Source organism: Patiria miniata, unplaced genomic scaffold (genome assembly GCF_015706575.1).
Source record: "Patiria miniata isolate m_02_andy unplaced genomic scaffold, ASM1570657v1 HiC_scaffold_24, whole genome shotgun sequence".
Lineage (NCBI taxonomy): Eukaryota > Metazoa > Echinodermata > Asteroidea > Valvatida > Asterinidae > Patiria > Patiria miniata.
In genome coordinates, this window is record NW_024037063.1 from 7,590,590 (window position 1) to 7,615,016 (window position 24,427).

Consider the following 24,427-nt stretch of genomic DNA (forward strand, 5'->3'; position numbering starts at 1 on the left):
CGTCCAAACGGACATATCCTTTACAAACTGGGCGTTTTTGTGTTATCCTTGCGAGACTCCAACTAGGGGACCACGGCGTTTAAATTTGTACCAGACGGCGTCTGTAGCAGACACTTCACAACATTTCCCACGGTGAAAAAAATGTGACAAAAGAATGGCTCCTCTGAACTTGCATTGGAAATACCCTAAAGGATCCGCGCTGACATCACTGTAAACAAAAATATTGTGTTTAATTTCCTTTTCTTTTGAAAAAGTCACGAGTTTATTACCAGCCGTACGTTGAACCGTGGTTGAGCAATACTATGACTCGATCAGAGGGGAATAACCTGCCCTAGATCTTGGGTATAAATAAGGCCCATTCAAATCCTTCTGCTTATAAGCCAACAAGCCGACACCACAATTGCACCGAAAAGCGATACGATTGATGTAGCTTGTAAGATTGTTACATACCATGTCGCTTGGCAAGAGAGGAACGAGTCCGAATGTTGCAATGGGTCTCGTGGTAATGCTTCAGCTTCTTGCGATGTTGACCACGGTGGTTGCGGTGAGTCCAACTGGGGAAGCCTGCGATGTGTGTGAATGCAACGGATCCAGAGTCAACTGCATCGGGAGAGGTCTTACGGAACTACCCAGAGGTATCCCCAATGGGACGAAATTACTGTAAGTAATCGTAGTGAGTAGGGGACGATCATTATTTATTATCTCAAGTCGCCCATCCAATTATTATTAACAAGCTTTCTTGGATTAAAGATCGCACTGGTACTAAACACCCCGTTAAACTATTCCATCTGGTTTGCCGTCATTTAGACGTTGGAAGAATCGTTGGTCATTACCAACAATCAGTCAACTTATCGATTTTTGGAAATACTTGGGCCTATGCAATGCGTCCCAGAGAAAGCGGGCCCTGATCATGTGAACTATGATTCACAAATAGCAGTTCACCCATTCCTATTGGTCAAGAGCCCGTCACTTATCCTATCTTAAACGGATGATAAAAACCCAGCCGGTACCCTCTGGAGACGTGCACATTCGGGAACAAAAGATTGTATACATCTCCACAGAGCAATTTCTATAGGTGAATACGTCTCCACAAGGTTATCACGAAATATATATGGATTTTACTCAAAAACTAGGAATGTCCAAGGTGTGTTCATCCGCCGCACAGTGAAGTATTTTATGTAAGAGATAATAAGCCCGAATTTCAGCCCAGAAAATAAATTCTGGCTAAACTAGGAGCATTTTTAAAGTACACTTTAAAATTCGAAAACTTTAGTACACGAGAACAAAGCAATGACTCCACAGGAATACAAATTCCGGGATGAAAGGGCCTGAAATGTTTAACCCTAAAGGGGCCGGGTTATTTTGACCATCTCTCAGCCGGGGGGGGGGGGGGGGGCGGATTCCCCCCCCCCCAAGATCTCGGGCATCGAGTGACAAAAAATTGTGAAACTCAGTACATGCATTGAGCAACTCTTCATGGCTGAATTACGGCTAATTAATTATTCAAATGTATGAATGGTAATTCTGGTCTGTGTACACGACGTATATGGGAAAATTCAGTTTTCACGGTGCGTAGCGCCGGAAAAAACTTTCGTTGCGCGACAACCCCTCGTCAGATTTTTATGTTTTTGGTGTCAAAAGATGCGCAAAGCTCGAGGCTAAAAAGTCATTAAAGCTTGGGTCGCGAAAAAAAAATGTTTAAAGGCTATCGCGGAAAAAGTCGAGGGGGGTGGATTCCGCCCCGGCCCCTTTAGGGATAAGTTCAGCAGGAAATAAAGGCGGCCCTGACATCAGGATGATATATTTCTAGTTTCGAAAATGTATTCTTCAGAAATTTTTGGTTCTGAAATTCAAACAACTATACATTTTGTAAAAAAAAATTTTTTTAACATTTTTTCAATTAGATTCGTCTGGTAGGAAGAAAATATTGGCTGAATAAAATAAAAGAATAGCAAGTCGCAGGAACTTTTTTTCTGCTCGTACTTTTTAGGAAGAATTCCCATATGTTTTGTACGCGATCATCAACGTTGGCGAATACATGAGTTAACCGTCCTCGCGCGAGAAGCACAACGGCAAAAACAAAGTAATGTTTAATACATTTATGCATATTATGTAATGCAAACAATGCAAATGGCTACGTCACTTCAACATAATCATGTCACTTGGTCGCCCTTGCTCAGGCACGGTTTCCCTCATTCAGTCGCCGATTTTCCCGTTGCATTATGCAACCTCAGTAAAACATCTTCGGAGACACTTGTCCATCTCACCAGAAGACAGCTCAACCTCAAAAAAGTTCAGTTCTTTTGCTATTTTCTACCGCATCTTTTATTAAAAGATAGAAGATCATAATTGTCCACAAAATGTCTCCAGTTCGGCATCATTGAGCTCGGGAAAACACCGATTATTATGTTAACGTGTGCCGTCATCTGGCAATCCATTGTGGAATTTGGTTTGGCATTGGCAAGAGAGTATGGAGAAGGACTAAAAACATTTTTTTCTGCATGAAATACCCATCCATGAGGAAATAAGTAGAAACAATTGTGTTTTTATCTCCGTTGTCGTATCAGTGTTTTGCCATTCATTTTCTTTTGAAAGAGTCACGGGTTTATTTTTGCCTGGGGGTTATAATGCTCATAAGGAATACCCTTCATAGGACCCAGTACACTTCCTTGTGTCAGCACTATAGCTTTGAGTATAACCAACTTTAGCTTTCGTCCCTGTCACATTGAAACTATATTTACCCAATTTAATGCTGAATTGAATCATGGCGCTTAATGTTGAATAGATGAAACACGATACAAAAAAAACGAAATTAGGAAACCGATTCATGCACCAGTGTTCGCCAAGCGTCTCTTTGTCCAAAACGCCCTGGGGCCAATGGAGTTTGTTTTCAGTTGTACTTCCTCCTTGACAATTCTGGGGGATTTGAATTGCGAACGTGGACATTCCCAGCGTTATCCCTGATAGTATCGGTCTACATTCGGTCGGAGACACATTCAGCAGATTGAAAAAAAAACACATGAATATTACTAGTGGACGTATTTACGCAACTTTCTACTTCTATAAAACTAGTTGACATCCGTTGGAGTAATTATGAAAAGCAGGGAAACACAGAAATACGTCAATAGTTGTGAATGGCCTTTGGATCGCCAGTTTTATAAACAGAAGTGATCTTAGCAATCTTGAGATTTGAAGGAACGGATGCAGTTCCTGATTTCCTGCCAAATGCTAGCTCTTCATGCCATTTTTGCACTTGTCGAACTGAGCGAGTGTAGTAGCGTGTTTTTTTGTTTGGCAAGACGAGTTACAGATGTTATTAGGCGGTTCAGATCAGTCTGATAAATGTCTTACCTATGCACACTTTTTCTATGTTAAATTTCGTTGGGATGTGACTTTGTTTTAGTTCTCAAGTGCCGGGCTGAAAAAAAAACATGTTCAAAGAATATGGGATTTGGGATGGAACAAAAAAAAAACTAACAAAAATCAACAGAAACTAAAGTTTTTCGCTTTGAAGCCGAAAAAGACACACAAAAAATCAAAACAGAAACAAAGGCTTTTCCACAACTATGCAGAAAAACCAAAAAGAAAGCCGAACAATCTAAAAACGAGAGAGATCGAATATTAAACGGTCGAAGAGGATGAGAAAACTGCAGAATTGAATGGTCAGTGAAGGACTGAAATATGAAAATAACAGCAAAGGCAGTACTGGCGCTACATATATCCTTAGCATCCATTTTTTTTCAACAGTCGGCTGGCGGATTTTGTTCTGGGTTCGTTTCGGTTTACGGTATTAAAAATCATGTGGTATTCTAACTACTGCTTTGGAAATATTTTGTTTCGAGAAGAACTTGTCCTGCTTCTTATCAACTTTCGCTTAGTAGTTTTAGTTCCGATAAGAACAGTCCTGCTTTAAGTTCTAAAAGAACTGGGTTTTGGTCTCAACGTTTCGACTAGTCATCGTCAGGAGACTAATGAAAATCAGCACGATATTTCTCTTTTACGTCATGCGATTTTTTAGAGTACATAAATTTAAATGCTGTTGTAACAATTTTACAAAGGCTTTTCCGGGGGTGGTTTATTTTAAAATATCAATGTGCCAAAATATTTCTAAAACTCCGACGTTTACACACTAATTTTCCTGTTCAGAGAGGTCCGGAAGAGCGCCACCAGTGATCAACTTTCAAGCTTAATTCCCTGAAAGCATGGGGTCTTTTAGAAAATGGAAAGGGTCACCTGTTCGGATGGTCTAACAAAGTCTCCTTCCAAAATAGACTACCTGGAAAAATATTTCAATTTGCTTTTGAATAAATGTTCCAATTTACCTTTAATTAAATGTTCCAACTTTTTGTGTGAACATTTTTGTCTCCTTTTATTTGACATTTTAAACAGTGACCTCGGAGATAATTTCTTGCGGAAGATACCTTACGATGGCCTGTTGGAACTGAGGCACCTTGTCAACATGTGAGTTGTAATGTCGTCATGTAGACCGATGGCTTGATAACCCATTTTATTTTTTTAAATTATATTTTTGCTGTTACAACCACCAGTACGACCTTCGTGAGAGACTTAAGCGTCACAAGTTATACCTTTGGGAGATATGTGGAATTAGGGAGACTGTCCAGTGTCTCCGTAATCCTTCAACCCCTATTTTGAGGAAAAATAGGCTACATCGATTGCTCGTGGTCCAATTGGTAAAACAAAATACCAAAATTCGTGGGATAGGATATGGTAAACTTGGGGCCAGGGGGTGATTAAAGTCAAAGACAATGTTGAACACAAGCCTATATGAATACCTCCCTAGTGACTCATGTGAATGTCTCCCAAGTGACCCACTGAATTATATTTTTGTTTTTTGGTGGATGGGTTCTTGAGTGTCTTCAATGAAAACCACAAGTCATCTCGTCTTACTAAGTGTCCATTGCAGTTGTCAATCATACCGTAAACCCATACCCATTTACTTGTCTAATATTTGTATTGCAATGGGCCTAATCGCTTCAATATGAATCACAATATATGTTAAAACATTGCTTCTTCTTACTCTCTTGTAATTTGCCTTTTCTCTGGTTTTGATTTGAACGTTGTTGGATAAGTTGTGCTCTGTTATCGTGCCGTGCTAAATAATCTCTCTCGTGTAAATATCAAACGTAATGTTATATCTTTTCACCCACAGAAATATAACCAACAACTTGATCGAAACACCGTTTGAATTGCCGGAGTCTGTCATGGTCATGTAAGTCAAAAATCTGTGATTTTATAGAAAATAGAATAACACAAACCACTTGTACATGCACACACCCTTTAACGAATTTATCGCACAGTTTTTTTTGTTCCCCAATTAATTTTTCTGCCGTTTTTTGTTTGGTTTTTGTTTCTTTGGTGTGTGTTGGTTCTGTTTTTTTTTTCTGTTTGGTTACTTCGAACCTGTAACTGTTTATAAGAATTGCCTTTTTTTCAATTTAGAAGCCATAGTCGCTGATATATGGTTTTATTTTGGAAGGTATATTTGGTGAGATGATTAGTTACTGTCGAACGTATAGTTGGTGATATTCTTTTGAAAGTGTATTTGGTGATAGGCCTTTGGTTGTATATTTTGGAAAGTGTAACATCTGACGTAGGACATTTCATTGATTTGACGTCTGAATCGAATGGATTGCCGCCTGTGTCAAAGCGTTTAATGCATAATTTACAGAGAAAGTTGCTGAGTTCCATTCAAAGCATGGTTCCTATTAGACTGTAACACCGTCTTTTTGGCACATGGGTCAAAAAAAGAAGAAGAAAAAAGGGAGACTGAGGGCGGGGGGTGTTCACATTGCATGCTCATTGTTTTGCAAATTTAGTGTACAAGTAGTAATACAGGGCATCGACATGTTTATTTCTTACTTTTTTGGCAGTATTGCAGAGAAGAATCTACTTCAAGACATCAAGCCAATAATGAGGAACTGCCTGAAAGTACACTATGCGTAAGTACCATTTGGGGTCACAGCCGAACAATGAGTATACACGGGCTACATGCCGGGCTGGGGGTAAGGGGGCGTTTCCCCTCCCCTACAGGAAAAGCAATCAAACCAAAATAGAAAAAAAAAAGAGGAAAATAGGGTCGGAAAGAAAGAAAATGAGGCGTGAAGTCATATTGCTGTTAATTTAATTGGTCGGGGTGTAAATGTCCCTGCCCATCCTCGCAAAAGGATGAATTGAGAATGTGCTGGAAAAGTACAGGGATTTTTTTTTTGGGGGGGGGGGACGTGCTTTTACCCCCCTCTAGAAAAAAATGCTGGCGACGCCCATGACGGGCTACACCCAGCTGGAGGAAGCTCGTAGCTGGATCAATACTAATCGAGTATTTGATGGTTCATGACGTTACTTACGACTGCGCACTAATAACATTGTGCGAACGCCTCTAGTCAAACGACGGACCAAGCGTCATTACAAACTTCTGGTCCTGGCTCCCCGTTGTACATTGTGATGCGCGTAGCTATTGGTTACCAGCGATGGAACTGTGCGCCCGAACTTGCTTTGTCCTGCAGAGTCCGATTCTCGTTATTTTTAAGACCTATATTAAGCACTCAAAGTTTTTACTTCATACAATACTTACAACATAAGAATACTATTCTCCCACGCAGAACAGTTTTGAAACTACAACTTGAACTTTATCCACAGTGATTTTAGAAACAACAGTCTGCAAGTCATCGAGACAGGTACTTTCAAAAGATGCACTAACCTGTTGGATCTGTAAGTATACATGAGATTGCTTTCTTTGTGGTCAAAAGCCTAATTGTAGTTAATGCATCCCTATAAATTGCTTCCAATGCCATGAAGATAAGTATCTTAATCCAGTTGGTCTGTGGTGTCTAATGACACTATACGGTCCTTTCTTGCTCCAATACATACATTCTGTCGACGCTCCGGGTAAAATGTGATTGATATAAATTCAAAAATGTATGTTTTTTTTAATTTTGCAAATGGAAAGAAACGATCAATACATATTTATATTTTATCCAATTTTGCACTTTGTAATTTCTTCCTTTGATTTCATAATTATTAGTAAAGATACGTTTAATGTTTGTACGCCACAACAGTTAAGGATATCATCCATAACGCAAACACTTGTCCTTTATTCCAAATTCAAACACCATTAATAATCTCATTTTCTGTTTGTTTGTAAATGTTGTCTTCATCAACAGAGTCTTGGATGAAAACAGAATATCGCAAGTACAACCTGGAGGGTTTGTGGGACTACGAAATATAAACAATTTGTAAGCCATAATTCAGCTTAGTATAAATTAATACACATTTTATTGTTTCTATGTTTATTTTTGTTTTGTTATGTTTATTATTTGTAAGAAAAAATAGGTTTTTGCTTCTGAGACGGATTGGAAGAAAGGGAAATGCTGTTCCCAACTACTTGAATTAACATTTTAATTGCAGTTTCGATTCAAGATGGCTGATTCATGTGTCGCGCTAACCCTAAATACTGAATTGCAATTGGTTCATGGCCTTCCTTTTTTTCAATCAAACAGAAACATGACTATATGTGACTTGAAGGTGTTACGGCCACATACGTTTGGGGGCATGCTTCGGCTGAACAAGTTGTAAGTATATACTATTGTCTTCCATGTTTTTGTTTAGATTAATGCCTGAATGTGAATTGAGGAGCCCCAAACAGATCAACCCAATATTCTCATATTGTTTTTGCTATGGAAGAATTTTAGATTTGTTGATGTCAGGACACCAGTTAAAAACAATCAATTTTCTGCCAACAGAACTTCGGACTTTATTTTGACGACTCCTTTTGTGCCACCAAAGCAAGCAAATGATAATTCCAAAATCCCACCAGGAGAATTTCATGTTGCCCATGTTCTGTGGGCATAGCATTAGATGGACTTTTAAGGTGACGTGTTGTTAAAAGATCGCAAAATCCAAAAGGTGGACTTGATGGTGATTGTAACATATCCCCTTTTCTTCTTTTTGAAAATGCAGATATCTGGATCAATGTCACTTGGAGGAAATTCCGTCTGGTCTGTTTCTAGATCCGACGACAGACGGTGTTCCTGACAAAGGCATCACACCCTTCCGGCTGTAAGTAGTGGCTATGACTTGCAGAAGAAAGATTCATTTAAGTAATGAACAGATAATTCACCTGCCCGTTGGTATAAAAATAGGCTTTAAGTTAAGCTTGGTAACCCATGTGCTGGTGTTTGATTAATCCTAGGCTCTTGTTTATCAAAACAGGACTATGACCTTATTGAGACGTAATATCCTGACTCTTTTGCATTACCCACATTTACCCCCCCCCCCCCACTTTTTGAAGGGTGGGGGACACAATATCAAATGTCCCCCCCCCCAGATTTTTGAACTCGTGTCTCATTTACAGGGCCCTATTATGTACTACAATGTATCTTTTGCTAATATTGGTTACAGTGGTCCGAAATTGCCTCAGATAGCACCACAGAGCATTTAGAATCCAAAATTTTTCGGGGCCCTTCAGCGGGCCCCGAACCCCACGCCTATAGCTCAGAATTCTGGTTGCCGATTCAATGACTCCAACTTCGAAAACAATGATCAAAAAATTTTCTTATGCATTTAGCTGAGAAAACCTCGAAAATTATGTTTAAATTATTATCTTTTGTGCTAAAATAATTATTGGTTAAAGTGGTAAGAAATTGCCACAGATCACACCACAGAGCATCGAGAATCCAATTTTTTCGGGGCCCTTAAGCGGGCCCCGACCCCCACGCCTATAGCTCAGAATACCGATAGCTGATTAAATGACTCCAACCTCGAAAATGATGTTCAAAAATTATCTTTTGTTAAGAAAATAATAGTTAAAGCATGGAGGAAAGTGGTAAGAAATTGCTTCAGATCACACCACAGAACATCTAGAATCCAATTTTTTTAGGGGCCCTTCAGCGGGCCCCGAACGCCCACGCCGTAAGGGCTTCGCGCTTCGCGCTCGCATCAGTTCTGATCAAGGTATGTCCCCCCTCCACTTTTGAGAAGCGATTGACGCCCCTATATGACGCCCCCCATGAAATGTTCCCATCCCCCCAGCGCCCCCCCCCCCCCCCCCCACTGAAAAATTTCTGGCTACGACACTGGTCGGTCGTAGGTGCACCTAATAAAAAGCGCTTTTCGAACTTAACAGCAATATGATTTTGTTGATGTTTATTTAATATTTCTTTAACATGTTTTGCAGGTTTTTTCCTCAAAATAAACTTCGACGGGTCTCTCCGGGTGCGTTCAATGGAGTGAAAGAAATTTACGACCTGTAAGTTTTTCAAATGATTGTGTATGCCACGAGCGCGAGTGGAACACGGAATGTGCGTCCCACACACATGCGTTTCACTCTCGTAGAACGCGCGATATTTAAAAATTAACAGTGAGTACGGCGGCAACTTGACTGCGACCTTGGAAACCATACGAAATCGGCCCTGGCAACCGGGCTCTTCCTCTCGTTAGATTACAAATTTATCTGCTTTACGCGAGTAATAATGAGAACTATTTACTTTAAAATAATGTTCTGTATTAAGCAATTCCTACAAATGATATGTCGGGGCAAAACTCATGTCTGGGCTAAAATCTTAGTTCTATTGTTCACGTGCCACTTTTTTCGTTTAAGATTTCTAGACATTCAAATTGTTCACAGGGCAATGCAATAATGAACAATTGTACATAAAATTCACGGAGCGATTTTTTTTTGTTTCGATAAAAATGGGCAATTTTAAAAGCTAACTAAACATTGTTGTTTGAGTGTTTTGGATAACTCGCGACACGTGGTACCAGACCCCATTACGTACTCAATATATTTCGAGAGCATATTGTGATCAGCAAAAATTGGTTTAAAACCTTAGGTGCGAGTTTGATTTTATGAAGCAAATTTTTGAATATCGGAGATCACAAATTCAAGCTTTCCGCTTCCCAGTGATTCTAAATCAATGGCTGGCAACAACCTTCTCGACTACTTTTGGGATGGGGATCGGGAATAATTCAAACCCCTGCTCTTAGTATCGAAAAATTGGAAATGACAGAAAAATCTGACCCGGAATCGCGGGTCACATTTTGACCCATTCACCCATTAATCAATTCATTATTTCTTCTTTCTCCCTTTTGCAGAGGATTGGATAGAAACGAGCTCACCTCTCTCCCAATATTTGAACATTCGATAAGTATCGGAAAGTAGTAAGTGCATGCCCAGATTATCTAATAGGCACAGTAGGCAACACCCAATTGCCTGCCAAAAACCTGAGGGCATCCGAAAATACCAGTGAGCCCTTAAAAAAACGCACATACGAGCACACTGCTTAAAAAAAGAAACTCCCGGGTCTGAAAACTACACCAGGCCTGTATTTTTTCCGAGTCAAAATAACACTTTTCGGGGCAAAATGACACTTCTCCGGCTATTCTGTAGGTCATTTGGAAACTGAAATGTATCATTTTGTCCCATTTGTGTCATTTTGACTCGGAAAAGTTTTAACACTAACTTTTCCGGATATAACCCGGATTCAAATATGACCCGGGAGTTTTAAAGCCCCCTTTTTTTGTTTAGCGTGTTTGTCCGAATTTCCGATTTCACCAAGTAACGATGACACGTGTATACAGCCATGTGTTTGCAATGGGGCGATTCTAAAGGTTGCGTAGCACTTTATTTTGTATGAAACTATATGCACACAGACATGTTCACGTTGGCGGGCGAAATCTTTGAAAATCAATTTCTCCCGTGTGAAAGACCGTATCTTCATGCAACTTTCAGGGTTCATTTCCCTTATAATGATCCAAGTATGTGCTAAAAATCGTAGTGATATGTTCATTACTTTTCGTTGAAATTGGAAAAATAGCCCTGGCTACGTGCATTTTTGATAGTTGTAACGTATGGCTTTTGCAATATCTGTCAATCTTTTCAAGCCTCCCGAATATTCAATTATTGTGTGCAGTACACGCCGAGTGACGCTAATGAATATGATAATATGCCCTTCGTCATTGTGTTGCCGGGCCGAAATCGGTCAACACTTAATGCCAGCGGTGAAACTAAGGTTAAGCTTCAAGTGACATATAAAGTCATTTTAATGGGGGGGGGGGGGGGGGGGGGTAGACGTGAAAATGCCACTTGCCCTTCCATGCCGGAATGTAGTCTTTTTTTCACCGGTCATCCACATAGGGTGGTGGGACACCATCTTCATATTGGGGGCACTATCGGACAACAGAACGCGCCTTTTAGGACCGACGTTCGTGCGACATCCCAAAAAGGGCACTCATTAAAAAAGAGTCCCCGGATAAAAAGGGCACTTGTGTTAAAAAAAGAAACAACAAAGAAACAAAACGGAAACAGGCATTCTTTACAAAATATGCGGGGTGGGGGGTAAATAACCCCACTCCCCCCTCCCCCCTCCCGCTGGCTTCGCTACTGATGTTTATATGGGTGCACCTGGGGCGCACCAATTTTTTCAAAGGAGGCACTGAAGATAATGCTTAATGGTTGGTGTGCAGTTCAAGATTTCTTAGGCCCCCCAAAATAGTCGGTCTCTGGTCAGGCCGAAGTTCCGGGATTGATGCGGCGACGCGGTTTTTTTTTTTTCTTCTTTTGGTGGCTTTTTTTTTCAAGCTTGAATTGTACAGACAAAGTAGGTATTATTTTGCTTTTTTGTGTCCTCATTATACATTGGTGTCCTCCATAATTTGCCTTGGTGCCCTTATTCATTTGCCTTGGTGCTATATTCCCATTCCTTGGTGCTCCTTGGTACAACAATTTGAGGAGGTGCGGCAATAGAGGGCGCTGTTGTAGCTTTCGTGTTAATTTGAAGAAATAAAAAGGTTGACGCGCATGATTAAAATCGACGCGCGCGTGGACCAGAGTACCGAGTATTTTTTTTTGGCCTTAGGAGAGATGGCACCCGGGGTAGACGCCAGGGGGGGGGGGGGGGGGGGGGGGGAGGGCACGCCATGCCATGTAGGTACACCACTGCTTTATGGTCTAGATTTGTGAAAGTTTTTTCAGCGGATCCAGGCTGCTGCTAACATAATGAAGGGTGTTTCTTTATACTGTCACATGAAAACAAAATGTGCGATGTTTCTGTCAAACTAAAACACAATGAAGGTCACTTTGATTTTATTCACTATCAGCAGCATGCAACATTAAACAGATTGACCATAGCAACACAAAAATTAACAAACAAAGGGGTGTTGATTTCGTCTTAATCCAATCACATGCATCTTTTTTCCATTGGGATCCATAAAATACTAATCAAGTAATACCTGAAGCATTAGAAAAATTATATTGAAAAAAAATATTATTAATAATATTGCAATCTGTGATCTTCGATTTCAGTCGACTAGCCAGGAACAAACTCAATTCTGAAGGCCTTCCAGAGGATGCGTTTTACAACATAACAGCAATGCATTATCTGTAAGTATATCAGCGCCACACGTTTTGTTTATAAAGACTCTGATGTAGTTTGTTTACTACATCGAGTAATGCAAGGTACGCTCTGGCAGTATGACGACGACGCAAATGCTCCCTGAAATCCCAAATAAAGTGTTATTTTTATTTGACGTATTCGTCTGCAATGCGGGTGAACGGCGTGGGGAACTTTTCAACGAAAATGTAAAATGATTGGAACGATTTGTTCAAATTACTTGCTTGTGTAAAATGCTGTTAAAACATTTTACTCGATCCTTTATAGAGTGTTCTGCATGCTTTAGAGTAGGGATAAAAATGTATTATCTTCAAGCAAACTTGAATCCTCAATCCTGATTGGTCGATCCATGGCAACAAGCCGTGCTACATATAACCATACCGCACGGCCACGGTCCATACCGCACTCCGCGTATCGCGCTATTCTAAGCCTACGTGACGCGATTAGTGCTGCACAATTCACTGTGAATTCAAAAGTTGCGCGTAGGTTACACATGCGTGTTCCAACTTTACTGTGCGTCAAGTTTGCTTGAAGATAAATTCGTTATCGCGCTCGCCCTCGTGGAACACTGAAAATGTAGTGCGTTTGTGTCCCACATACCACTCGGCCTTCGGCCTCGTGGTATGTGGGACACAGACGCACTACATTATTCCGTGTTCCACTCGCGCTCGCAAGATAACTAATATAATGTTGACGACATCTTCTTAATTCAGATATTTATGTTTTCCTTTAGGGATTTGTCGTCCAATCGACTGACTTATATTCCAACTGGACTTTTCCGGTCGCAGACTGAGCTCCGATATCTCTACTTACAGCGGAACAAAATCAGTGTCCTGCATGCCAAGGTGTTTGCGGGACTTTATCAGCTTAAAGAACTGTAAGTTTGTCATTCAAGTTTGCTCAGTCAAAACTAAACTTTATTCATAAATACCTCAGACAGTTTAGCTATTCCTATTGGTCGAGAGCCCGTCACGTGGCCGGTCTTAAACGAATGATACAGACATGGCTAGCTGGTCTTAAAAACTTTTCCAGTGTCACAACAAAATGTGGACTCCTAAAAATCCAGTGCCTCTTACCGTTTCATTGGTTGAACGTTCACAATCCTCACGTAGGCATGCGCAACACTACATGCGAGTCAGAATTTTATAGTTCTAAATTCAAAACGCAACGCCCCAGGTGCGTTCTGCATGACATCGCGCAGAACATGCTACGCGCGCGTCAATCTCCATAAAAGGGTTGTTTACATCTTAATCGCCAGCTGAACACTCCATTATTTTGCTAGAGGGATGTATTAAACAGAGTGATAAAAAATTTCGTGCAAGGGCATTCGCACGTCCCCGCAGAAATGTAGACATTTTTACTCCAGATACTTGGTCTCCATTTAATCAAATGGGGAGGGGGGGGGGGCGGTACCATCTTCCAATGGGGGCTGTTTAAACCGGACGATCACACACACTATCGGACAATAGATGTCGCTTTCCAGGGCGGCATAATTGCTGACGGTCGCGCGAAATTCCAAATTATAGGGCATTCGTACAAAGAAGCTGGTAAAAACAGGAACCTGTGTAAAAACAAAAGGTCACTCTTTAAAAAATGTTGGGGAGGGGTAAACTCTGGTAAAAAAAAAGGGGCACTTGAATGGAAAAGAGCAGTCTTTACAAACTATTGAGGAAAAAATATATGAACTCCAATATTTCTTTTTATTTTAGGTTTATATTTGACAACCCAATCACTGAACTAGTGGACTGGCTGTTTTATGATACCAAATTGGAAAATATGTGAGTATACACATTTTGACATTTAAACATCGGAATTCCTATTTTTCAGAAAGTGCAATACACTCATTCTTTATCGTGCACTGTGTTGACATTTCTGTTTATAAGTCCACACAGTGTATGCTATGCTTACTCAGGCAAAGCTTCAATTATCTTTAACAAGGCCCTACATTCTACAGAAATTCATTGTTGTTGTTTATTTTCTTACTTGAATGTAAGGTACATTTTTCAGACCAAACTTTCGTCGATAGGGGAGCGGCCATTTGCGACCGTGAACCACACTCTCCGACGTGTGTAAGTATTACATGCTCCAGCATTCAAATCGTACAGTGATAGTTGTATTTTCTGAGACATTCCCTTATTAGAAAGGCATTGAATTGAAATATTACCTTTTTTTCCAGATCAATCTACGACAGTCACTTGAAGACCGTTTCCAATTCTGTCTGGCAAGATCTGGGGAACTCATGTTATGTGTAAGTCAATTTACTGCTCAGGATAAAGTGATTTCGGAATATCTTACTCCTTAAATACCTTTAGGATGACGAACAGAGCATATTGTTCGAAACGTCGAGTAAAACAACTGGTTCTTCTCAGAACCACACAGCTCAAAAAAGATATCATTCACATGGTGTTACCACAAACCATGCAAACCTTAAAGTATCATTTAACCTTTAGTATGGATTCGTCCGAATTATAAACTCTCTAGCAAGATGTGGATCTGGTAGGTTCAAATCAACAAAGATAAATTAAGTTCAAAGGTCAACAGGGGTAAATAATTACGGTATTTATAAAAGTTTAGGTTAAGCTTTTGGGTAAATTGGGTGTTTATAAGATTGTACATGCTTTGATAGATTTTGATGGAACTAGATGCCGTGACCCTTAACAGGGAGCCATGATAGTTGACGTTTCATACCCAAATATAGTGGCTTTGGGAATGAACGTCTCTCAGAGAAGCCGCGCGTATGCAGGGCAGCGCGGTACATGTACTGCGCTGCACATTTCGCGCGGAACATTATTCCTAATGCCCTCGGAAACTTACCCATGGAGATAAAATTCAGCCTCCATGCATGGGCGTAGCAAGGTCATTTTTATTGGGGGTAAACAAATCTTGAAAATGGCACTTGCACATCCGTGCTGAAATGTAGACACATTTTCCCCCAGACACTTGGCCTCAGTGAAATCAAATAGTGTGTGTCGGGGGGGGGGGGGGGCTGGTACTTTCTGTCGACACTTACGGACAATATATGGTGCTTTTCAGGGAGATACATGCCCGAAATAAAAAAAGGCACCCATACTGCCCGATGGCACAAAAAGGGCACTTGTTAACCACAAAAAAGCACTCTTTACAAATATTGGGGGGGGGGGGGGGGGGGTAAGCGCTGGCGAATAAAAGGGCATTTCAATAATAAAGGGCAGTATTTACATGCAAAAATGGGGGCCCCTAAGCCCCCCTCCGGACAGTTTCATATTGTTGTACGACCAATACATTGAACAAAAGGGCGCCATCTATTGTATAAGTATCACAGTTTATATTCCTGTTTTTATTTCTTTAGAGCAATCGACAACACTTTGAAGTTTGCGCCATTCACAAATAGATCTGACCTCGAAATGTAAGTACTGATATAATAATGTAGGCATACGGCAAAAAGTTGACGGTCAAAATTATGACCCCCGAAATTCGTTCTCACATGGTTTCTCGCTAGAAGGATGGCTTTGTGGACGATGATATCCTATTTTTTTGATGCCCTATCCAAATAAAATCATTCCAGGACGTAAAGTCCATTTTAAAACTTGTGGTGTCTAGGTTTTAAAGTGACAAAACATCCTGGAATGCTAGCAAAGTATATTGTACTTTTTACGCTGTGAGTTTTCATTAGAAAAAAGCTGCACGCGCTACGTTATTACGCGATGCGCGAACGTCCTGCGGCGATATCAAACGAATCGATCAACTAAATGCACGTGCCATCCACTGTGCAGAACATTTTCTCGCTGAAGATTGACACGCTAAAAAAGTCGCGTGAATAGGGCCACGCGCTAGAAAAAAATTACATACCTCATACATATTCAGTACGCCATTTTGTCTTTCTATGGGCATTTTACACGGGGTTGCCCTTTCTCTTGCTTTAATTTTTGACAGAATGATTTCTAACCGTACTCACCCCAAAGAAACATTCATGTATGAATTATATTTTGGCATTCCACAAGAAAAAAACAACAATGAGAAATCAGTTGGAAATGGGTCAAAACGAATTTTACTTACGACCGTGACATCCGGATTTTCGTTCCTAGGTTTCCTTGTTTCAATAAAGTCTCCTATTTAAGTGACTTTTTACTCAATGACCTCCGGAAATACCCGGGCGCTGTCCGAGAGTGTCAATGAAATACATTCGGCAAACTTCGGACATTTTCGGAAAAGGAAGGCATTCCTCCCGTTTTTGCCACATGCCGTGGTAAGAATTAGTCAGAAAATTATTTTTGTCTGGGAACCAGACTATGGCACGAGTTATCCATGCGCTGGTCTACTACGCACTAGACTTGACTCAAGTCGGAATCGCTCAAGTTAAGTCAGTGCCTTAAAATATAATCACAAAAATCACTTAGTTTATTTTTACATCTGTCCAGATGTACACTGTACAAAACGCGTATTATACGTACATGTGTGTGCATGTATTGCAGAGCATGTGCATACATGTGGTGCAAAAGTTAGCAATTCCGACTTGATCAATCTGCCATCAGCACCCCCCCTCGCGTGTACGCGCACGTATTCATATGCAGCAACGTCACTTGACCAATCAAAGCAACCAATTTTTGGAGACTCGATTAATATTTTCAGTAGGTATGGAAGGCAGGGTAATAATCTGCAAACGTTTTAAAAACGTAATCTTAGTTTGTAGATTTCAAACACATAAAATTTGGATGATTATGCTAGATCAGCTGCTCTTGATTGAATTTACAAAGAACACGACATTCAAATGTTATTCAAAACAAAAGGGAATATTTATTGTGGTTAACCTGAAAAAGAAGTTGAGAGATCCACTGATAGCGCTGCGTTTTGTGGGTACCCAGAGCCGTTTCAAACATAGATATAGAATAAAAAGATTATTTATGCCGGCGCACGGGGGCCGGGTAGCGCGCACGCGCGAACATCGCCCTAGCAGCATGCAGCAACTAGCTACATGAAAATATGGGTCACACGCACAACAACATTTTGCCAAGAAAAAAATTGCGTAACTTTATGATTTTGTTGTAAATATGTTAAAGGTATAGTAAAACAAATAAGACATGGATTATTTTAGTTGATTAGTCGATATTAGCTCCCCGAGGTATTGGAAGTTGGCAGAACTAATCTGTTAACTTCCAAGGGAGCATTTTACTATCAACCATCCAACCATGTTTTATTTGTATAATGCCGAAGTACCAAAGCTGTCCAGTAGAAAAAAAGTTTCCACAACAACCAGCTGTAAGTTTTTTTACAAAAAAAAATGTAAGCTAAATTCCGAACGGAAAGAATTGTTTTAAAACAAAACGACATGTATCTGAACGAACAATTTAACTTCCTATAATAGCTCTATATCACACAGGTGATCGTCACCGGCGAGGGTGTGTGCGTTCACATTTCTAATTCTATTCACGTGACTACTGGCTGCGCCCAGAAAAAAACGCGCGTTCTATACGCGATTCCGATTGAGTTCTTCAGATATCCATGATGTGGCCACGATATGAACGTCCGCGAAATTAACATGCCATACGCGCAACGATTGCCAACGGGTTTGCAAAAAAAATGAACATACTCCAGTCTGGTCATTCCAAAACTGATGATGATGCTAACCGATTCTTTTCTTTTATGTTGCTTTCTCAGCGAATTAGTTGGTGATGGATTCGCCCAGCCAATACTGGTGACGCCTGATCAGCAAACGATATTTAGCGAGTGGGGATTTACGTGTGTCCAATCTGCTGATGATTGGTTGTGTACGCCCTGCCAACAGGGCACTTTCGGGGTCTCTTGGGGTGACAAAAGTTGTATTGCATGCCCTCCAGGTAAAACAGTTCATTCCAATGACCAGTCCAAGTCAACTAAGCTTAAACATTGTCACGTACGTTTCACTCCCATAGAATGTGCTATATTTATAAGTCATGTAGAGGTGCGGCGGGAACTTGACTGCACCCTCGGAAACCATACGAAATCGGTCCTGGCAACCATGCACTTCCTCTGGTTAGATGCCAAGTTTAACTGTTACAAAGGCCTTACTCTCGTAATTTCAGAAGATTTTTAATTTAACTAGTGTTTTGTGTATTAAGCAAACCCTTTTGCTGAAAATTCATGTTCGGGAAATTTGTTTTGGTGTGGTGATGTTTCCCTTGTAAAGTGGTTGCTAAGATGCCAAACAATTATGAGTTTCGATCGTTCATGTGACACTTTTTCGCTGAAGATTTCTTGATATCTGAAGTTTTCACAGGGCAATAAAATACCGAACATAAAACCTTACGTGGCGATCTTTTACAAACAATAAATTTCCTTTCGCTATTCTTTTTATTAAAATTAGCAATTTGAAAGGCCGACTAAACAGTATTATTTGAGCTTGTGTAGATTGCTCGCAATACGTGGTCCCAGACCTTAACTAACCCGACATCGTAGTTACGTATTTAATATATTGAGTAGTAGTAGTTTCTACTGATGTAGTAGTTTCTGACTGGCAACATGGGGATAAAACCTAGGTGAGTTTGATTTTATGAAGTAAATCTTTGAATATCGGTGATCAAAATGTGAAGCATTTAGCTCCATTTAAGTGCTTTATGTCGACATTTTACACAAAAAAGTTTTAATCAATTCCGAGGGAAAAAATGTTGGAGACTCCCAAGTTTATGATCCTGACGCGTTTTAGCAGTACATGGGGAAAATCCGTGCCAGCGAGTCGGCCGGGAGATGGGGGATGACCAAAATCATAAACGTGCCCAGGAATGGAAAGCTTTTGCGTTGTTCGTCCTCCGTTTGTCAGTGCTATTTAGTACATTTGTGTGTTTTGAAAGTTAGAAAATAACCTTTAGATCGGCATTCTTTTTGTTTCTTACCACAAAATGTTGGTGGTGGATGAACCAATGACCCATTCTTTCCGGTCAAAGGTGGGAGGGCACGTAAGCATATATCCTCCCCACCCCTGGGATTTACGCTCTTGGACGAAGTATTAATTAAAATGCACACTGGGATTTTTAATTTGGCGGTACGAGGTTAGTCTGTACGTTTTACTTTTTTCAATAACGGTATAGGCTATTGTGTATCAAGAAAATTACCGATGTAATACGTGATTTTGTCATATCGTCACACTGTTTTGTCCAGGATTTTTGTTTTCTCCTCACAATACAGGGGGCTTTTTCCAAATCAAGACGGGGCAAGTGGCTGACCCCTCTCAAGGTATCAACTGTCAGAGATGCAACAATGGCACCTACGTAACGCCTGAGACGCACCCTGGTATCAGTCCTGCGAATTGCACAGTGTGTCCTACGGGTACCAATAAGAGCCTTCACGCTGGCTTCCGCGCCTGTCCATGTCTGGATGGTTTCTACCGTACCGACCGGTTCGGTGAATGCCATCCGTGTCCAACCGAAGGAGTCAACTGCTCAGAAGAGTACCAACACCTCCTGTCTGGCTTCTGGTGGACCTGGGACTGGGGTTTATCGGATGACAACTACCTATCCTACGAGCGATTCGTCCAAGATGTACGCACTGAAAGTCCCACCTTTGACAACACAAGCAAGAGGTTTGAGGGCGTGTTACCCAAGGTGAATAAATGTCCTCGCAGTGAGTCGTGCGTGAACGCTGTGCTGGGTGGTATCAAGGCAGAATGCGAGGAAGGCTACACGGGTTGGCTTTGCTCCCAATGCAGTCGTTACTATTACCCTTGGTTCGATCACTGCTTCGAGTGTCCCGAATGGTGGTGGTTCCTGCTTGAAGTCATTGCTGTATGCGTGGTCATTGCTCTGATTGTCATCATCATAGCTTGGCAGGCACGTAAGGTCCGAAGAAGCGGTCGGTCTGCCGTCAACATGCTGCTTGCTCGAGGGAAGATCCTACTGGGTTTCTACCAGGTCATGGGGGAGATATTCTCAGCGCTGGATGACATTGCCTGGCCGAATATATTAACAAGTGTTGGCTCTGTCTTCAGACTGTTGGAGGTGAACATCATGCGACTGTTTATCAGTCCCAGGTGCTATTTCCCCAACTTCACTTATCCTAATATTTACATTGAGTTCCTGGTAGGCATTGTATTTGTGGTGTTCGTTCTGCTCGCCGCCTGGTGTTTTTACAGCTCCAAGATGTGTTACTTGAAAGCAAAGAAAACTCCTCGTGCAGAACGAAAAGCTCTTCTGTCGCAGACCAAGCAGAGGTGTTACATGTTTGTGGTGATACTGCTCTTTATTTCCTACCCCAGCCTGTCTAGTGTTATTCTCACATTATTACCCTCTGGGTGTCACCTCTTCTACGTTGACGAAAAAGACACCCTCAATGTGACCAGACTTCGAGCCGATTATTCGATCGATTGCCAAACGCAGCAGCATGTTCATTTCAACTACGCAGCTGAGGCCTCCCTCTTCTACGTTGTTGGGTTTCCCTTGGTGTTGTTTCTCCTCTTGTGGTGGAACGTCAGAAAACGGAAGAAGACCGGGGCTGTCGGTGGTAGACGGGAAAGTGAGGATCAGCCTTTGCTGGATGATGCTAGTCAATGTCGTTTGGATGCCGGTTATGTCGCCAGTTGCAGAAACGAGGTGGCTTGTGAGACAGATGATGAACTTCTCCTACACTCGGACCCGCAAGGTCAGGCTGTATTCAATTGGGAGAGTTTCCTGTGCGAGAATTACAAGCCAAGGTTCTGGTACTGGGAGATTCTGGAGCTGGCCCGCAAGATTGTCCAGACGCTGTTTGTGCTGCTATACGGGCCCGACGATCACTTCACCATGTTCGCCACCATAGTCATATCGGTGGGCTTTCTGCTCCTGCACGCTTACGTCAAGCCCATGAAGGATGCTGTCGAGCATCGTCTGCAGATGTGCTCGCTTGGTACCATCTTCCTGAACCTGTTGGCTGCGTCGCTGCTTCTGTTGCCGAGCGAGGATGCTCAATCAAGCCAGAACAGAAAGGAGGTCCTCTCTGTTGTTCTTGTGCTGATGAACCTCAGCGTCATCGTTTTTGTCATTGGTAAAAATCTCTTTCTATCTACCTGTTGCATCCAAACGATATCTTTACATCTTGCATTAATTCTGGGTAATAACCAAAAAAATCATCATCCTTTGAACGAAGAGACGCATATGTCAAAATTACCATTTCGATTTCGATTTGTTTTTACTATTTTGCCTTAAAACATGGTACTGAACCATTTTGACATGTTTCTGTGAGCAAAACATCATTAATTTCCAATCGAAAACACTTTGTCTTCAAAATCCACATAATGTGGTTCTTCGTGAAAACGGTGACGAAATAACTCTTTGTTTGGTTTTGCATATTAGTCGTACGAGCTTTTACATGTAGCTTTCAAAATCAAAATAAATATTGTATATAAATGCTTTCTGGCAACTAGTAACAAGAAATCTTATTTGTTTTTATTAAATCTTGTTTCATTGCTACAGCTAGCTTGGTCTGGACCGGAGTAAAGGCTCTATGGCGTCATGGATGCTTGCGTAGCTTAGGATCGTGCATCGCTGGGGTGTGGGGCTGGTGCAGTCGACCCCTTCATCGTGGCCTAGGGCTGACTAACCATGTTTACGATAGCGTCGACGAATAGGATTCATCCACAATGACAGTCAACTTTAAGTACTAGACCTGATTCGATGTAAACTATACAACGGTCAAATTCTAAGAGATAAGACACACGGGGCAGTTTCAATCACATTTAATAGTGAATTCTCAAGAAGGCTCATAGTAATTTCCTCAAGAACATTGTAGAGTAATTCCCCAAGAACATTCCAGAGTAATTCCTCAAGAACATTCTAGAGTAATTCCTCAAGGAAATTCAAGAGCATTTCCTTGAGAGCAGCCGATGGTAATTCCTCAAGACAGTCGATATAGTAATTCCTGAAAAACAGTCGATAGTAATTCCTTAAGAAAAGTTGATCGTAAATCCTCGAGAACTGTCGCTAAAGACATAGTCTAAAACTTTAATCGCTATAAAAAGATCACGCGACCTAATAGACTAATCAGGAGCTGTTGATTCCTCGAGAAAAGTTTCGTGGTTTAATGTTATCGATTAAAAAGAAATAATTTACATATCTGTATACCAAGATGCCACAAAGTGCATGTTTATAAGTAGACCTAGAGGTCGGATTGCTGTGAACGAAATGTTTGTTCAGAAGTAGTGGTATCTCTGTGGAGTTATTGATTAATTTGCGGTGTATACTATCAGTAAATATTTCTATGTAATAATATTCTGGCTTTGTAAAGGTAATTCGTTTTATGTACATTTGTTTCTGATTTGTTTTCGTTTTCTGTAATTAATGCTTTGCATGTAAATTCAATATCAAGTTTTAAATTCACCAAGTAAGATGAGTAATTCCTAAAGAGCAGTCGCTAGTAATTTCTTAAGAACAGTCGATAGTAATTCCTTAAGAACAGCCGATAGTAATTCCTTAATTCGTATTTTTAGCTTTGTAGTTTGAGGGGACATTATTGGCTTGAATGCGCCCAATTGGGCTACAAAACCTTATTTCTACCCTGTTTAGATCGATGAAAACTGACGTGTAAGACATGTCTAAAACTTTAATCGCTACAAAAAGATCACGTGACCTAATCGACTAATCAACAGCAGTTGAAAGTACATGAAATTCCTCGAGAAAAGTTTCGTAGTTTAATGTTATCGATTAAAGAGAAATGATGTAGTCTTTATACCCAGATGCCACAGAGAGTATGTTTATAGCTTGGCTTTGTAAAGGTCATTTGTTTGTGTAGATTTGTTTCTGATTTGCTTTCTTTTTCTGAAATTTATGTTTTGCATGTAAATTCATTATCAAGTTTTAAATCCACCACGTAAGATTAGAACGACAGATTAAGCTTGAATGGATAACTGTGCCTGGTACAGCACCGGCACCCCGTCATCAGCGAATTATCACATTATCACTTTGCAAAATCGTGTTTTACAATGTGGCGTCGGCAAAAACAAAAACACTCCATGGAAAAAAATGGACGCCGTATACCAACCTACAAACATGCAAGCCTCTATGCATTGTCTGCAAAACAATGACATAAATGAGGCCTTACTTTTAATACTGAGGCCTTATTAAATGACAGTGATCATTCTAAAATATTAATATCGTAACGCTTCTTGCTTGCGATAGATTACACGTCTTCATCAGCTCAGCCAATCAAAGGCTAAGTTTGTCACTGGCAGTAAAATTGACCAATCACAAGCCACTGACGTGGCATGAGGTCCAATTCTACCAAATTCTGTCCAGGTACTGTCAAATTCCACCCCTGCCGGGCCTCTTGGTCATTTAATGTTATCTACAGTGTGATATCGGGGTATTTCATTTTATCCTCAGCTCTTGAGAAAACATACAAACGTTTCTCGTCGAATTACCAGGCAGTTCTTTTACGATAAATGCCGTTTTGTACTTGCTACTGAAATGCTTTTAGTTAAAACGAGTGTAAAAAAAATAATAATAACAAGTTGATATCCAAATATTTTTATCATGAGATAATCTGAAAGTGAACATATCACATAAAGTAACGTATGCACTAACTACTTTTAGATACTAATTTTGACAAATTGAAATAATTCAAATCTAAATGACTACTACTGCTTATAAATATGGAGTATGAAGCTTAGTGGAGCGCGAAATTGATTATTTGAAGCGGACCTTTGCTTTTCTGCTTGTATACTGCAATATATAACATTAATATTGACCTAAGACGTTTAATAACCTGAGAACCAAACTATTATTGATTGTTTGCTATTTTGCTTGTATATTGCGGCACAAAACAAAAAGGTTCCAATGACCTATGACGTTGAATAAACCGAGTGACAAGAACACATTCATGATTGAGTTTTCCCGATTTATCAAACGTGTGCTGTTTGCTTATGCCTCCAAACAATTTGTTCACCCTTCAACCTTCAACCTCGTCTACCATCACTTTAATCTTGATTTTAACCCTGGAATCAGAACTAAGTTTCCACCTGTGATTGGTTATCACATTTTTTGTTCCCGATCGTTTGAAATGTCATCCATGAAACACTCCATGAACAATTTGGACGCCGTATA

The 24,427-nt window shown here is 40.6% G+C and overlaps 3 protein-coding genes across 3 annotated transcripts; all 3 read left to right on the top strand.

Moving 5' to 3' along the window:
* The first annotated feature begins 384 nt into the window (after positions 1-384).
* LOC119731869 (platelet glycoprotein IX-like) lies at positions 385-5,234 on the top strand. Its single transcript, XM_038205153.1, has 3 exons — positions 385-660; positions 4,390-4,461; positions 5,171-5,234. Exons 1-3 carry the CDS (start codon positions 452-454, stop codon positions 5,232-5,234), a joined length of 345 nt encoding a protein of 114 aa, XP_038061081.1. The 5' UTR covers positions 385-451.
* Positions 5,235-5,891: 657 nt separating this feature from the next.
* Positions 5,892-8,080, top strand: LOC119731870 (P-granule-associated novel protein 1-like). The gene is made up of 5 exons (XM_038205154.1): positions 5,892-5,960; positions 6,658-6,729; positions 7,182-7,253; positions 7,518-7,589; positions 7,978-8,080. Exons 1-5 carry the CDS (start codon positions 5,932-5,934, stop codon positions 8,078-8,080), a joined length of 348 nt encoding a protein of 115 aa, XP_038061082.1. The 5' UTR covers positions 5,892-5,931.
* A 1,119-nt stretch (positions 8,081-9,199) lies between these two features.
* On the top strand, positions 9,200-23,943 carry LOC119732681. The gene is made up of 11 exons (XM_038206316.1): positions 9,200-9,265; positions 10,111-10,176; positions 12,320-12,397; positions 13,141-13,284; positions 14,117-14,185; positions 14,402-14,476; positions 14,584-14,655; positions 15,736-15,792; positions 18,042-18,220; positions 19,545-21,374; positions 21,803-23,943. The coding sequence occupies exons 3-11, from the start codon at positions 12,387-12,389 to the stop codon at positions 21,955-21,957; spliced, it is 2,592 nt and encodes an 863-aa protein (XP_038062244.1). The 5' UTR covers positions 9,200-9,265; positions 10,111-10,176; positions 12,320-12,386; the 3' UTR covers positions 21,958-23,943.
* The last annotated feature ends 484 nt before the right edge of the window (positions 23,944-24,427 follow it).